Source organism: Dysidea avara, chromosome 10 (genome assembly GCF_963678975.1).
Source record: "Dysidea avara chromosome 10, odDysAvar1.4, whole genome shotgun sequence".
Taxonomy (NCBI): Eukaryota; Metazoa; Porifera; class Demospongiae; order Dictyoceratida; family Dysideidae; genus Dysidea; species Dysidea avara.
Window position 1 is genome coordinate 28,763,478 of NC_089281.1, and position 18,587 is coordinate 28,782,064.

General features: G+C 40.9%; 2 protein-coding genes across 2 annotated transcripts in view; both read right to left on the reverse strand.

Moving 5' to 3' along the window:
• LOC136237247 (RB1-inducible coiled-coil protein 1-like) overlaps nucleotides 1-7,425 on the reverse strand; it is a 14,737-nt gene extending 7,312 nt beyond the window's left edge. The window contains exons 1-6 of the mRNA XM_066027584.1: nucleotides 7,305-7,425; nucleotides 7,125-7,251; nucleotides 5,047-5,128; nucleotides 4,523-4,599; nucleotides 3,296-3,411; nucleotides 2,562-2,648 (exon numbers count right to left, since the gene is read on the reverse strand). Of these exons, the coding sequence (XP_065883656.1) occupies nucleotides 2,562-2,648; nucleotides 3,296-3,411; nucleotides 4,523-4,599; nucleotides 5,047-5,128; nucleotides 7,125-7,251; nucleotides 7,305-7,375 (560 nt within the window). The 5' untranslated portion in view covers nucleotides 7,376-7,425. The remainder of the gene's footprint in view (nucleotides 1-2,561; nucleotides 2,649-3,295; nucleotides 3,412-4,522; nucleotides 4,600-5,046; nucleotides 5,129-7,124; nucleotides 7,252-7,304) is intronic.
• Nucleotides 7,426-7,473: 48 nt separating this feature from the next.
• Nucleotides 7,474-18,360, reverse strand: LOC136237256 (long-chain-fatty-acid--CoA ligase 1-like). The gene is made up of 20 exons (XM_066027594.1): nucleotides 18,171-18,360; nucleotides 17,835-17,949; nucleotides 16,811-16,878; nucleotides 13,755-13,856; nucleotides 13,502-13,601; nucleotides 13,271-13,443; nucleotides 11,745-11,777; nucleotides 11,641-11,692; nucleotides 11,428-11,498; nucleotides 11,270-11,350; nucleotides 10,969-11,103; nucleotides 10,834-10,916; nucleotides 10,614-10,728; nucleotides 9,724-9,832; nucleotides 9,587-9,675; nucleotides 8,465-8,635; nucleotides 8,327-8,416; nucleotides 7,831-7,932; nucleotides 7,708-7,779; nucleotides 7,474-7,652 (listed from the first exon to the last, which is right to left on the reverse strand). The coding sequence occupies exons 1-20, from the start codon at nucleotides 18,306-18,308 to the stop codon at nucleotides 7,515-7,517; spliced, it is 2,037 nt and encodes a 678-aa protein (XP_065883666.1). The 5' UTR covers nucleotides 18,309-18,360; the 3' UTR covers nucleotides 7,474-7,514.
• Nucleotides 18,361-18,587: the final 227 nt, after the last annotated feature.

Consider the following 18,587-nt stretch of genomic DNA (forward strand, 5'->3'; position numbering starts at 1 on the left):
CAACACACACACACACACTACCAACACACACACACACACACACACACACACACACACACACACACACACACACACACACACACACACTACCACACACACACACACACACACACACACACACACACACACACACACACACACACACACACACACACACACACACACACACACACACACACACACCACACCACACACACACACACACACACACACACACACACACACACACACACACACACACACTACCAACACACACACACACACACACACACACACACACACACACACACACACACACACACACACACACACACACACACACACACACACACACACACACTACCAACACACACACACACACACACACACACACACACACACACACACACACACACACACACACACACACACACACACACACACACACACACACACACACACACACACACACCACACACACACACACACACACACACACACACACACACACACACACACACACACACACACACACACACACACTACCAACACACACACACACACACACACACACACACACACACACACACACACACACACACACACACACACACACACACACACACACACACACACACACACACACACACACACACACACACACACACACACACACACACACACACACACACACACACACACACACACACACACACACACACACACACACACACACACACACACACACACACACACACACACACACACACACACACACACACACACACACACACACACACACACACACACACACACACACACACACACACACACACACTACCAACACACACACTACCAACACACACACACACACACACACACACACACACACACACACACACACTACCAACACACACACACACACTACCAACACACACACACACACTACCAACACACACACACACACTACCAACACACACACACACACTACCAACACACACACACACACTACCAACACACACACACACACTACCAACACACACACACACACACTACCAACACACACACACACACTACCAACACACACACACACACACACTACCAACACACACACACACACTACCAACACACACACACACACACACACACACACACACACACACACACACACACACACTACCAACACACTACCAACACACACACACACACACACACACACACACACACACACACACACACACACACACACACACACACACACACACACACACACACACACACACACACTACCAACACACACACTACCAACACACACACTACCAACACACACACACACACACACACACACACACACACACACACACACACACACACTACCAACACACACACACACACACACTACCAACACACACACACACACACACTACCAACACACACACACACACTACCAACACACACACACACACACTACCAACACACACACACACACACACTACCAACACACACACACACACTACCAACACACACACACACACACACACACACACACACACACACACACACACACACACACACACACACTACCACACACACACACACACACACACACACACACACACACACACACACACACACACACACACACACACACACACACACACACACACACACACACTACCAACACACACACACACACACACACACACACACACACACACACACACACACACACACACACAACACACACACACACACACACACACACACACACACACACACACACACACACACACACACACACACACACACACACACACACACACACACACACACACACACACACACACACACACACACACACACACACACACACACACACACACACACACACACACACACACACACACACACACACACACACACACACACACACACACACACACACACACACACACACACACACACACACACACACACACACACACACACACACACACACACACACACACACACACACACACACACACACACACTACCAACACACACACACACACTACCAACACACACACACACACTACCAACACACACACACACTACCAACACACACACACACACACACACTACCAACACACACACACACACACACACACACACACACTACCAACACACACACACACTACCAACACACACACACACACACACACTACCACACACACACACACACACACACACACACACACACACACACACACACACACACACACACACACACACACACTACCAACACACACACACACACTACCAACACACACACACTACCACACACACACACACACACACACACACACACACACACACACACACACACACACACACACACACACACACACACACACTACCAACACACACACACACACACTACCAACACACACACACACACACACACACACACTACCAACACACACACACACACTACCAACACACGCACACACACACTACCAACACACACACACACACACACACACACGCACGCACGCACGCACGCACGCACGCACACACACACACGCACACACATCACATACTTGTCAAGAAGCTTCTGATAAGAGTTTTTGGACTTGACAAAATTCTCAGTGTTCTCCTTCAACAGTTTGACTTGCTTAACAAAATTCCTAAAAGAACCATACTTGAGCATATGTAATGCAGAGCTTTCCCCAGGAAAAGTAAAAACCGTCAATCAATATCAAAGTCAAATTGTTAATTAAATACATTTCTTTTACCAAATCAAAAGAATTTTGAGTGAAGTAGAGCAGTGCTACACCGCTCTTTAGGGAAGCACCTGTAATGTATACAAAACAATAAGCATTGAGTACACTTTACTCAGTGCTGTGCTTATTGTTTTAGACACACTTACACACATATCCCATAATACAGCAATGCTGAGCACACAGTATAACATGTATGTTACCCAATCAATCAAGTAAATATACCTAGAGTACCAACTAACATACATGTTTGGTGAAACACAACTGCTGCGTTGCATGTGTGTGAGTATTTGTACACTAAGGGATACCGGAATTGTGTCTACCTGCACGTAAATTATGAACATGTTTAATGTGGGCACTTGAGGACACCTAGATATTTAGTCAAGGTCCCAAAGTATTCCCTCAGTACATAATCTGACCTGGAAAATCAAGACAACCCAAGGTGTGCATAGATTTATTTATGGACCAAGATTTCTGCAGTACAATATAAAGTGTTATGAGAAATCCTCTTTCATACTTCACAGAAAAGTACTGTACGTACTGTAGACACTCACTCTAGTACAGTGTTGGAGTTAGCAACTGCTGCAGCCCATCCTTGTAGCTGTAATGTCTGTTCCTTGATGATCAGAGCACATTTCTCATTCAACACATCACAACTTGCAGCTAATCGCTACCAAGACATGACATACAACACATTACAATAACTACATGATTAAAGAATTGATCAATACACAATGGGGACCAGAATATAGACAGGAACATCAGCTCTATAACTGCTGCTGGTATACAACAACTATCTCTATACACACAGCATCAAAACATTCAAAGGGACACATGAATACAGAAGTCTGTTCTAAGGTCATTGTATAATAAGGTCACCTGTCTATAGTATGTTCACGTTGAGCTGAATCCTCAAAAACATTTAATAACTCATGGATGCAATTACACACGATCTTGAAATTTGGCTCATTTGTAGTACTGCTTGACCCGCTAAAAATATTTCAAAATCTTGTTGTTCGAATGTTTGACATAATATTTACGGCCAATCAAAATTTTCACAATACATTTCCTATGGGGAAGCCATGTAAGTACAATGTCCATTACAGCCCTTTCCCGAACTTGTAATGGAGGCAAACTGTACGTGTCTGTTGTTGACACCTTTGCTGTTACCAATAATCATCTGGTGGCTGAATTGTTAACTCTATTGAGAAAAAATCCACTTTTAATTTTTAGCTGTTTTTCAGGATTCAGCTCAACGTGAACATACTATAACTAAGCCAACTTGAAATTTACACTAAATCCCCTATACTGTAGTTTCTCACTCCCACCTGCATCTCTTACTGCATCAATAATTTGCATTAAACAATGTTTAAGTTAGTAACTAGCTAGAGCAGTTCATGATGTGAGCTATCTATAATGTAGATATAACTGGAAAACTAGCCTGTCAGTATTGCCGAGAATGAGAAGTTTGTGTATGTGAAGAAATATAGCACCTATCTGAACCAGCCAGATTTGAAACATCCCCAAAAGTGTCATTTCTGTACAAGTGATGTGGCCGCCTACTTAATATGCTAACTGTGTAATAAGATTGCCAGCGTAAAACATTCAACTCCAAACTCCTAAATTTATGATGCAAATTGACTAACCTACCTGCCTAACAAATTGGTACATTTTAAGTTATCAGTCACTAGAAAATTATAGCACATGGATGATTGGGTGTATTAGCGAACCGTAAATCTCTTACAGACACATAAATTATCATCATATTAACTACTAGACACCTTTGCCAGTGTGATCTGTTGCTTAATGTCTCCATTTGACTGTCTCATTGCATTCAACCCCTGATCATAGTTTTCACCTGTATAGGAACACAAGTTGAAAACGTTCCATAGTTGAAGACACTTGTCTGTAATATACTCACAATCTGGGGTCAATTTTAGTAGTAATGTAAGCAGAGATTTATCCTTTTTGATAGAGTAAAATGACATAGATCCATTGGGAATATTTACTAGGGACAAGTCAAAAGGTGTTTATCCTACTACAGCCAAAACAACGGGTTGCATAATAAAAGAAAGCATAGAAAATAGTGGCAGGGAAATGAGGTAGATTCCAGTTAATAGTTTTTCTTTATAATTACATCAAGAACTCATAATCATTCATGATTACATGAACAGATTCAATAGACAAAATATTCTTGCTCAATTTCACTATGCAAAAGAGAAATATTTTATTCCTCTTTCCTATAGTAATATTTAATAATGCAGAGACACAGGTATATAGTGTGTTCATACAGCGAACAGCTTACCTAGTTCAGCCACCATTTGACGATGGGGATGAATGTCTCCTTGAATGAGTGACATGTCATATAGTAACAACGGTTTTGTCTCCTGTTGTTAGAATAAAGTTGGAGAGAGCTTTATGCTTGACACACAATACTGGATCAGGGAAAAACCGGTCTTATTTCCTGTGAAGCTGGTTTGATCTTTCACCACAAACACAAAGCTACTATCAAATGTCACTATCAGGCTTGAGTGGTCCGTCTGTTTTCCCAAGACCAGTGGTGAGCCACATGAGCAGTCTGGGGCTTCAAATGAAGTCTGGTCAGCCTGGGGATGTGGCTACTTCATGGTGTTGAATAAAGACGTGTGCTTTGAGCCTATTATTTGGCCTAATTCATCCCTATGTGTTCCTATTTAATTTTGTAAACAGCCTCTTGCCTTTGCCCACCCCTATTGGAGCTTGCCTGCACCTGCAGCTGATACAGTCAACATTGAGTTAAGAATATAATAAGGAAACTTAGTTGTTAGTTACTTGTACAGTGGATGCTCTGGAAGGTAAGGCATCGGTGTAAAATGTATGAAAATTTTGCACATGAAACTTCAACCATTGTTGAGCTACAGCACACTAAATACATAAAACATTTTAATTTTTTCTTTTTTTAAGGATAAAAGAACTGACACCCATCCACAACTCTAAGCTAAAATGTCTATTTAAAAGGGTTTTGCCTATACCTACACCTACAGAACTAAAGTAAAGGATACCGATAGAAGTGAAGAATGAAAAGGGGGCTTAGACAGCCCCAAGGCGTCCCTCTTACGGTGCTGTTAAGGATGCTTTCCATATAGCTACGAATTGCCTGCGCGTTGCCTGCAATTATTACCGGGGTCTTGACGTAGTCTCGTGTGGCCAGACCCACTCTTCGCGTGGTGCTCATCGATTGATAATTATAAGAGCGATCGCAGCTAGGCACTCATAATTATCAATTGATAAGATCACAGCTAGGCACTTATAATTATCAATCAATAAGCGCCGTGCGAAGAGTGGGTCTGGCCACGCAAGAATAGTCTTGACGGGGGGCACTTTAAACAATACGAAAACACACCTTGCTGGTATTGCAACAACTGTGCCGCAGCCACCGTAAAAGTAGTTGGGAGACATTCAACCTTCCTGGCTCTTCCGGCATCGCAAGCAGGACGATTTGTTAATGGAAACAAACACTGCAGGCAAACATTGGCAATGTTCAACACAAAAAAGTCAAGCATGACGTCTACAATTAGACTCTATTTAGGCTGTTTTGGGTGGGTAATAAATCTCATATACTCCACCTTGTTTTCTAATATACTCCACGCCTTCAGGCACAATATAGCATATGCTCAAAATCTAGGTTTATCCAATCGCTATGCATTGTTCACGTGCTGTGATTTAACGAGCGCTATTATTTTGTCAAGTAAGGATGCATAGTTGCCATGGCACTAGTACTATCTCAAGAAAACCAGCCGCTTTCGCCGAGCCTACAGCAGAAACAGCCATGGATGAGGTATAAATAATCTGAGCGTAATGTGAAATAGAGTCTAAAGCAGTTATACGGGCACAATGTGGAGTCTATGAAATTTATAAACCCTCAGGCCCTTAGTAGCGCCCTCGCTTTGCTCGTGCACTACAGCCTGGGCCTTTGGGTTTATAAAATTCATAGACTCCACATTGTGCCCGTATAACTATTATGTATACCACACTTCGTACAGTGCCACTAAACACCTGTAACGTGCTGTGTTGTAACAAATTAAGGCCTACTTTTGCTGCCAGGGTCGTTTCCAAGGTTCGCTAAACTTATATAATATGGGAAAATACAGATGCATAGCAAACTGTTAATCCATCTCGACTACAGTCACCACAGCAAGTCTCAGTCAGGCAATAACCCAGGCAGTTCGCAGAAACCAGCCTTTAAGGGGATGACTGGAGGAGGAACTCGATACATTTAAAATAGGCAATAAGACCAGTTTTCCCAGACAGACACTTAATAGGTAAATACAATATAAACTATACCACAAAATTGCAATTCAATTTAAACTCCTTAAGTTACTAGTACACACCACACCCCCTTACCGTCCCTGCTCCATACGCCCCTATCATTTCTTGACGCTCCAACAGTTGTCCCTGGTGTGTGAGTAGTACCTGTTTGTCTTCTGCTATCCCATGATACCTGGCTAGCGTAGAAGACAGCTCGTTAACTCTGATTTAAAAACGCTATAGTAAGACGTAGGAGGTATCATGACGTTTTGTTACCTAGAATTCGGCTGTACTTCATCCGAAACAGTCAGAAACTTGCCTTGGTTAACCTGAAACACGCACAACATTGAGTTTTCACCTAGACTGACGCACCAAACAAATAAAAGCGTTCTCAGAAAATTCGCTAAAATAAGATGACGCGTAGTCACGTGACGGGATGACAACGGCCAAAAAATTTGCGTTATCATAATTAACATTAAATTCTGTCTATGGTAAATGTTTGTACATTTCTTGAATATCATCCTTGAACTTGTGCCTGAGTTGTGGCCGCTTCATCTTCTGTGTTGGAGTCAGTAGTCCATTCTCTACTGAAAATGGTTCATCATATAACATGATGGCCTTGGCCTAGGAAGTTACATATAGAGTAATTGCTATTCAACAAAATAATATAACTATATACCTGTTCAAAACCAAACAGTTTAGCTTCTTTTCCAAGTTTTGAAATGTCATCCATAATTGCTTTTTTAACTGTCTGTAGCAAATGAGGATACAAATGTGTCTGGTGAAGAGGATTCGGTCTTACCTCGTTCTTGCAGAGTTGGGAGAAGGTGCCCTCAATGCTTTGACTCTTAGCCCATGGTATGAGCATCTCTTGGTCTGGTACTATGATTCCAACTACATAAGTCTATGAAGAAACAATGATAGGGACACACAAACATCTGTACATATAGAGACTACAAGTGATTTTGGACCATGCATCTATTCAGGCTATGATGTTTATTTTGTACTTCATATCAGTCACAGGGTAGTAATGGATAATTATACAGGTGCTGAGAGTGTTTATATAATGAACTTACAGCTTGGAATCTTCACTTGTAACAATGAAACACAAGGTGAAGGATTAGAAAGCATATAGACTATTGGTAGCTTAGTTTCTAGCACACCAGCTTTTATTACACTGTAAATGTGCCAGGTGTGTAATTTATATTATGGGATGAAGTACCCAGGGGTATACTTGGGTCCAGCTTTAACATGGATAAATATGGTGGTGCTACATAAACCACTATTACACTACACACCTTGGTGCTGTCTCCATCCACAAATGCTTGTTCTACAAGACTTGACCTCAGATACACAGCCTCAGCTTTCTCTGGAGATACATACTCTCCCTAATAGAAACCCACAATCAAACAGAACAACAACGACAATTAAATCACTTGCTGCAATTTGATGAGGCTCTTCTTGCGATCAATAATTTTCAGTGCTCCATTAGGCAACCATCGACCGATGTCCCCAGAATGTAGCCAACCATCACTATCCAGAGCCTCCCTGGTCTTATCTTCCAACTTCAGGTAGCCTTTGAACACACTGGGACCTTTGAAACAAACCTGACACAAAACATAATATAAATTGAAAAAACTTGATTGATTGAGTGGAATACTTTTACCACAATTTACATAATTTTTGCACAAAAATCACAAGAAGATTGTGTGTGAAAATGCATAATTTACACAGAATGAGATCTAAGAGTTTCTGACAACGCTTTTAGTCTAGTCATTTTATTGCTGTAGGACTTTACACCAGTGATTCTGCAACAGTGTCCACGAGGAGAATAAATGGCGTATATATAAAGTTCGGATAAAAATCATTTTACTGCTTCGCCATATGATACAAAATTTTGGCAGGAGAAAATTTCGGTGAATTTGGCAAGATGACTTTGATTCGGCAAAAAAATTCTTGTCCAAATTTTTTAGCTAACTAAATAGAGAGGCTGTAGTATGACATGAGCATTTGCCAACATATTATCTGCCAAATTCTATCTTGAGTTAATATTTTATCTAATATGGTAGTTGACACACACACACACACGCACGTACGCACGCACACACACACTTGATGTGTCTTTCTTGACAGCTATACAGCCAGTAAGCCACATGGTTAAGAGCTCTAACCTCAAATCTAACACCACAAAGACTATAGTAGTTAAATATGTTGTATAAAAGCAAATTGTAATGTTAAATCAAGATCAGTTTCCACACATGACAGTCTCATAAGTTATTTTCTAAACTTATGTATAGGACTATGCCCTCTAGTAAGACACACAAGGCCCGGTAACATTAAGAGTATGAATGCAGTTTAATGCACATATAAAGTTCTAGGAAATGTGTGAGATGTTTTCCACATTTTGGGAATATTACTTTAATTACACAGCTTAGAGGGTGCAGACTTAAGGGAATTCCTGCTCTGATTTTAAGTATATAACAGGCCACAGTACTAGTACAATCCAATTGTCATGTCATAATATTACTACACCACTATACACCACTACACATGCTCACCTCTCCTTCATTGTTGGCAGCAAAATAGTTCATATCCTCGACATCAACCAGTTTGACCATCACACTTGGCAGAGGTGCTCCAACGTGTCCTAAGGATGGATAGTGTGATAGATGAAGTCACAGACAAATGGGATTACCAGCGGTGTTCTCATAAGGCAGTGTCATGGTGGCACCTGCTACACACTCTGTTTGACCATATCCTTCTATGACTGCACAGCCAAGTGCACAGCGTGTAAATCGCATAACCTGAAGCAGTGAGATAAATATATCATTGTATTGTGAGTGTACATGTTGTGTTTAGTGTACAGTGTGTGTGTGTGTAGATGGAGATATGTGTTGAGGGCTGCTAGTACGGTAGAGCAAGGGATATAGGAAGCAGTGGAGAGAATGATATCTTCAATTTGATGATGAATAGGAATAACTACAAGCAACTGAGATGCGGACTGTGCCTTGTACAATTTGTCATAGGTGTTTTAGAACAGAGGGTGGTAAGACTGTGCACAGTAGAAAGACAATGACCTATTGAGGAGCAGTTCAGTGTCAGAGATGTGAGTACTTTGGTCAGGAGTAGAGGAGTTGTACACAAATGTTAGACAAGTAACCATGATCCTGCCCAAATCAATATTGCCCCTGATCAATCTGTTCTTTGTAATGATAGCAGTAGAAGTTTTAAAGGGCCTGGAGACATAAAAAGACATAAATGTCAACAGAAAAGCGAAGACAATCTCTGAACAGTGTGGAGCTGCTTGGTGCCAACATTGTCAATGATGGTTGAAGAGTGCTGAGGATCTGAAAGTGTACCTGAAGAAGTGCAATCAACCAGGGTGACCACAAATTCTTGTTTCCTTTGCTGCAGTGGAGGACCACGTGACCCGAATGAGCAGTATAAAGACAAGCGTATGTTTGTGTGTGTGTGTGTGCGCGCGCGCGCGCGTGTGTGTGTGTGTGTGTGTGTGTGTGCATGTGTGATAATGCACGCATAGTATGTGCAATGAGCGTGCATGTCAATATACTGTCACTAGCTCACATCTTTGCTGATAGGAGCAGACCCAGTGAGGATGAGACGTACACGACCTCCAAGCCCATCTTGGATTTTCCTGAACACTAAAGTGTCCCAAAATGAGTTGCGACGTACAATGCCCCTAAAGCAATTACACATGCACTAGGTTATGCAATCCACACTTTGGAATGTGAATGGTACATGCTACACAAACACACTACACGCACGCATACACACACACACATACTGGTCTAATTCACGTCCTTTACTGGCCATGGCTCGGCTAAATAAGAATTGCTTCACTGCAGACTGTGACACTCCCAACATAACCTAATACATCATCTCAAACACTCTCATAGACCACACAACAGCAACAACACACCTTATCATAAATCCTGTACAAAATTCTTGGCACTGCAATGAACAAGGTTGGCTTCAGCTCCTTTACATCATCAATTAGTTTCTTTACATCACCAGAATAAAAGCCGATCTTTGCCCCACAAGTGTATAGCATCACCTACAAATGAAGACAACAACGTAAAGCACTATATCTTGCCTAATGAAAGTAGTCACATAATTCATAACAAATAGCTTATCTAAACATCTCTGGATTTACATTAACCATTACTAGATGGCATGCTTAACTGTCATTATATTGTAATTGCTGTATTTGCTGTACTAACTTGAACAGCTCTCTCCATCATGTGAGCCAACGGAAGAAATGAAATGTGTACATCATCTGGGGTACACACAAATGCAGCCTCCTACAGGACATGTGCAGAAATGAATTTACAGCAACTACGCTAGTATGTCAATTTTACTGCCTATACAACAAACTTACATTATGTTTGTTGACAGCCGAAACATTACTGACAATTGCGCCATGTGTGAGAATGACTCCCTTAGGCATACCTGCAACATACATAGATAAGTAACAGTTGTGTCTCTTGGAACTCAACACACAGACACACACAAACTACACTAACATACACACCAGTGCTAAACACTTATGTTCACGTACGCACGCACGCATGCATGCACTGTACATACACACCTGTGGTTCCACTGGTATAACATATGGTACAGATATCATCAGGGCTTGCAGGCTAAATAGGGGGTTGGGCTAGACATTGTTGCAACAGCAAACACATCTCTTACTTGATGATCAACTGAATCTTGTCGACCCAAGTCCTACCATAACACACACAAATAACAATCTGGAAATCTAATATACAGCAGCAAACTCCATTAATCTCCTGCCAACAAAGTGATTCAATTTTTGTGAGCCAATTTTATTGTTAGCAATAGGGACCTCCAAAGTGGAGCGCAGTGGTGGCTATCATTTAGGAGGTGTTTAGGGGATCTGGGGGCATGCCCCACAGGAAAATTTTGAAATCTGAATGCTTTGGGATTGGACATTTTTAGTGCCCTTGAATAGGATACTACTACAATTCTTCGTAAGAGTAATATGTGATTAGTAGCTAAATATACATCAATAAATGAAGCTATTTTAAATAGGCCCATGCACTTAATTATACACAGATATATCTTTTAACGCAGACAGATTTGGATGAAGTGCCAACTTTTACATGACTGTTGAATGCTCTATTACGGTAGTTAGGTGACTGTTCTATTAGAGTATTGTGCACTCCTAATGCTGCATGTAGCAACAGGAGCTTATAAGCGCCTTCAACTAACACCCCGTTCACACTAGCCCAGTAGCATGGTTCGGAATGGTACGGTTCGATAAAAAGTGCAATGTGAACACCGTCCGTACCGGGCCCAACCGAACCGAGCCAGCCCACCCAATTGAACCAGGCCAGCACGGTACGGTACGATAATTACTCACCAGGCGCACAAAATAATAATTTTATAAACTCAACATGCAATGAAGAAGGGCTCAGGAACACTGTTCGACACGAGGTTCAGTACGGAAGAAAGCCTAGCGACAGTTATGAACTACTTGTTGTCACGGTGGCAGTTATTGTTTCACTCTCTTCGATTCGCTGCACAATTTCTGCAGTCACAGTTCCAGCTACATGGCCGCCTATCTAGTTGAAATGAAAGAATTCCAGCACAAGAGGCTTGAAGGGCAAGAGCTGCATCCAGTTTTAGTAAGTTAATTAATTAATATTTTATTGTGCGCTTATGGAAACCGGATGACTTAGCGAGTGAGACTGCGCAGTGTGAACAGAGGAAATACTGGGCCGTACTAAACTGAACCGTGCTATCGTGCTAATGTGAATGCAGTGTAAAACTCACACTACAACTGAATTTGTTTTTTAAATTAATAAGTGTAATAACAACAGAAGCCCCACTAAGGAGGTGTGTAGGGTGGCCTGCATGGTTGGTGAGGTTTCAACACTATTAGTGGTGTTCCATATAAGGTAATTTTGAATTTCAGTACTGTTACCACACAACCTCATGGACGTTTCACGCTCCTTTGTGCCTTTGGCACTTGTAAGCTCGTGGTAGCATAAATCCTGGCAAAGTTGGCTAGTAATTAAAAGGAATTACAATAGTTAGTTCATGGGCATAGGAAAAAGTGAAGGGACAATGGTCCTCCACTTTGCAAAGTGAGGATCACCCCCCAGTCCTATTTTATCATTCAATATTTGGTCACAAACTGCAAGGAATTTCACTGCTAATTTTTTCCTCCAAAATCTTTGTCACTAACAACATACCATCACTGCATCATAAGTCAACAATTCAATGTTAGCTTCCTTAGCCATTGCTGCCATGTCATCAGGAATACTATCACTGATGCTTATCACAAACTTCAGTGTTGGACATTTACTAGCCTGACCAATTAGGAGTTTCATTTTATCAGTAGCAACCACCGCGGCTTTAATTCCAGCTATAACGAAACACACAAAAGTGCAGGCTGTAATAATCTGACAAGTGAGATTATTCACTTTGGTTGATGATGTATTCAACTGCTTCAGAGCCGAGGGTGTCGTAGAGTGGTACAACGATCATGGAATAGGCACTGCAAGCTTGTTCTGTCACCACCCACTGTGTGTAAGAATAATTGCTTCTCTAAATACTGCACACTATAAATGCTGTACATTGAACAATGACATCACCGAATCTTGATAACATCTTGACAAAACAAACTACTCACTACAAAACACACACAATACACTATACTACACACTACACACATACCTCAATACAGTTCTTGGTATATATTCCAATGAAGCTCTCCTGACCAGGTTTTATTCCCAGCTTGATGAGACCAGACCCAAAAGCAGTAAACTGATCCTCAACCTAGCATAAAAGACACTGTCATCCATGTAACTTCATTTAGTGACCATCTGACCCTGTCAAGTAGGTCCATAGCTAAGGTGTACTTCATGAAATCATTATAGAGGTGCTGAACCGACTACACAATTTGTTACAACCCACACACTTATAGAGCTATTTAGGGTGGCCCAAAACTCTGCTAGTGTACAACTTAATACAGGTTTTTGCAATTGAATTCGTCGCCTTTGCAATTGAATTCGTCCCGTTTGCAATTGAATTCGTCGGTATTGCAATTGAATTCGTCGGTATTGCAATTGAATTCGTCCCGTTTGCAATTGAATTCGTCGGTTTTGCAATTGAATTCGTCGCTTTTGCAGTTGAATTAGTTGGTTTTGCAATAGAATTCGTCGCGTTTGCATTACAATTCGTCATAAACAAAACGGCTCCAAGAAACCAACCCGTTCATTAAGAGATGAACTATTTATGCCTTGGAGAGTTACATTTGAGACACTAGAAGGTAATTGAAGCTGGTAGTACGCGAAGTTGATAGCTGTCTGACGAAGTTGATAGCTGTCTGACAAGTTGCGTAGTAGAGTTTGGAATGTTGTTGGAGAGACTGTAGAGGAAGAATTATTGCCTTATAAAGAGTTGTTTACTACTGTTGTACTTGAACAAGTTCTTGTAGCAGCTGCTACATCATGTTTTCATGTTTGCTCCAGCTGCCATTCTTGTTATGGACGAATTTAACTGTAAAAGCGACGAATTCAATTGCAAAACCGACGAATTCAATTGCAAACGGGACGAATTCAATTGCAAACGGGACGAATTCAATTGCAAACGGGACGAATTCAATTGCAAAAACGACGAACTCAATTGCAAACGGGACGAATTCAATTGCAAAGTCGCCAAATTCAATTGCAAAAACCTGTAAAAGCTGTTGTGATAGCCTGTGATGCTTTAGTTTAGCATACAAAGTCACGTGAAATAACATGCCTTCATTTCACGCCTATGTAACTCTGAAGTTTCAAAGAATAACTTGGCCAATGAACAACCTAGCACTAAGGGCGTCTGTATTTAGCGGATCACGGATCAACGGATCGGCAGATCACGTGATATGCATGCTCAACTCGATTTTGAGCACTGGGAAATATTTATATCCTAGTGTAACATACAGCATACTGTAGAATTTATATTTTATCCACAGGTAGGAAGCCTGAAGAGATTTCAATCGATACTATATAACTATAATAATTAGAGCGCGCGCATATTAAAAATTTAACACACGTACAGAGTAAGATTATTTTAATTCACCTTAAAACTGAATCACTGATGTATTCTTTACACCAACACAATACTCAATAGACTAGCTCTGTATTGCAAAAACAAACGACAAAGGATACACGCCAACATATTAGAAGCCTATTCACACGTGAGTGCGCTAGCGTATCCTTTGTCGTTTGTTTTTGCAATACAGAACTAGTCTATTGAATATTGTGTTGGTGTAAAGAATACATCAGTGATTCAGTTTTAAGGTGAATTAAAATAATCTTACTCTGTACGTGTGTTAAATTTTTAATACGCGCGCGCTCTAATTATTATAGTTATATAGTATCGATTGAAATCTCTTCAGGCTTCCTACCTGTGGATAAAATATAAATTCTACAGTATGCTGTATGTTACACTAGGGTATAAATATTTCCCAGTGCTCAAAATCGAGTTGAGCATGCGTATCACGTGATCCGCCGATCCGTGATCCGCTAAATACAGACGCCCTAGCGCTAAGCCACTTCGGTTCCAACCATTTCTCACCTTGTAGACCTTTTTACTGATAACAACATGAATGTGGACTACAACATTGGCTAACAATCCCATCAAGGCTGAATCGTGAAATTTGAAGCATACTCTTTTACAGAGTAATGCTTACCTGATGGGTATATAAATTTTCATTTATTGAGCAAGAAAGGAGACTGTGTGGTCAGCCAGGGTGCACTCTGTATAGCAGTGATCAGGTGCCCTTAAGCACCACAAGGTCTTGCGGTGCATATGGGTTCCTGCAGTGACCAAGCTGATATCTTTAAAGTGTGAATAATGTAAGCTGTATCACCAACAGTAGCGTGGCTGCCTGATACTGCTGATAGAGATTGCTCTACTACCGTATACCAGGAAATTTTTGAGGTACGTAATTTTCACAGTTTCCACAGTTAATAAAGCTACTATCAAATTTTATCACATGAAAAATAATTTTCATGTGTGTCCTACAAACTTCAACTCACCTTACTGATAAATTAGCCTGGTGTGTGATATTGTTTGTAGGCACATGTGGACTCCATATATGCTTACAAACAGTATCACACATTCTGATATTAAAATACGAAAAGTAGTTGGCCTACGTACTGCATAGACTATGCCTTGCACAGGGATTGCCACTACTGTGCTACTTGGTTCAGATGTGCTTTAGCAACCTGTATGATGCTTGAAGTAAAACTCAACCCAGACCCTTTGTAGCTGTATGGTTGAGAACAAAAATCTTCCAATCAAGTAACAGTGATCTGTGAAATGTAAAATACAAAAATCCTGGGCTAAGAGGCATCCGTGAATTTAAAACACGGAAATCTTGACACAGTACATAACTGTGAAACATACGTACTGTAAAAATTTCCAGGTATATGGTACAATCCTGTGAGAAGCTTCCCATATGCTGTTCAATTGGCTGCACATTATCAGTCCAGCACCAAAGACCACCTCATTATAGTGACCATGTCAAGTAGGCACACTTCATGACCTAGTCATATCAGTGAGAGTTCATAATAGATAGTAACCTCACTAGTTTATATTATGAACTCTGTACACTAATGAGGTCACATCAGTATCATACAGAAATCTATAGTTACTACGTAATAGTTAGGTCACCAGCTAACTTGACAATATTTAATTCATGAGGTCACTTTGGTGTACAATACAGATACAAACAGGCTCACCTCGCTATACTTGATGAACTTGTAAGGTCCATTAGGAGGCTCTCTTTTACCAAGGCATAGCCCATCTCCTAAAACACACAATAAGTTAGCCCTGGCATATGTGACCCGCTAAGCAAAAACCGGCTGTTTTTGCAACTCTATTTTGCCATATATAAACTATAATTTACGCACACTTTAATCGCATTTGTATACACTGAAATTAAGTTCAAACCAATAAAACCTATACACCACTGGACTCGCTTGTTTATGGAGAGTAAGAAAATCTTTGTTTCGTGTTCACACAGCAAAGGATACATGTGTTATGGGTGTTTATCTATGATGTGGTAAAAACAATGTTCACCGTCATCATTTCTTCTTTGTCAACACGAAAGAGTACAGGGAAAACACTATACCTTAATCAATTTGCTAGTTCATGGTGCACAGGTTGAGCCAAGTCCCATCTTTGTAGCTTGTTTCAATCGTGAGTTAAGATCGATTATCTAAGCGCCTGTAATTTATTTCCCGTATTGTTGCTGTACAAATCGAGTTTATCATTTTTCCAACTGTCAAGCACTATAACTCCAAGACCATTCATAACAAAAGGCTGAAACTTTGGCTGTCCACTCTTTTGTTACTATAGATTACAGAGATGCAATAAAATGGAATTCAAGGAATGTGTGAAAACGGCTGGTTTTTGCTCAGCCGATCACATATGGGAAAGGCTCTTCTGCTAAGATCTATACACACTATAACTTTGTAATGGAAATGAATATGGTGATGAATTAAGACAATGTGGGACGACGACTACCTTACATGGACTAGATAAGGTTTTTTTTCATGATGTAGAAAGTAAAAAATTCTTTATTCAATAGATCTTATTATTGATTACATTCATAGCCATCCTATCAAGCTTCTTCATTAATTACAAGTATAATAGGCGCAATTATAGGCGACCCTTTACATACTAAAACATACAAGTCAATGCTAATGGCATAAAAGTGAAAAATCAATCACAATGGTGTAGCCTAACCATGCACTGCCTCACCTGATATTCTCATGCCTCGCTGGAATCCATCATAAAGAGTTCGTGTGTCCTCATACATGTACTCTATCAGTTTACCATCTTTAGTTAAGTGTGATACTCTTTCCCCACTACCACCCTGGAATATAAAGTAGGTGTACGTTTAATAAACAGATGATAATCTCTAAATCTAGCTTAGAACTAAACAACAATACAATATACAAAACTCCCTATATTTCAAGAAGTATCTACAGCCTCAGGTAAAAGTTGATAAGTTAAGAGAAGGGTTACACAAACAAACACGAGGTGCTACGTAGAGACCGAGGTAGACATTATGATCTCGCATATGATCTAGTTTACCAGAAGTTCTACGGACTGGTTTTCCAAAGGGTACGGCGGTTTAACTGGAGTTGGGCGAGTTGCTACATAGTAGGCAGTCGCGGCAGCCACAGCACCTAGTCCTATCAGTGTAGCTGGATCAGTAAAAAAGTCCGCCATGATCGGATGGTGTCCTACTTGCGCAGGCGCCTGGTTACTCACGCGCGCCTCTGCTTTATAAAAGTGTTTCCGGCCTTGGTTACTGCGGTTTTCCAAGTTCTTGCAATGGAAAGCGTCATGCGCTAATAATGTGTCAGTATGCGCAGTTCTTTAAATACACCTGTAATATTCTGTGGCTGTCGAGTTGTATGCGTAGGCATGCTTAAAGTCCTGTGAGTCAGTAGTTGTCACTGAAAATCCACTGTTGAACAACTGCGCACGTACATGCTTGTATAGCGC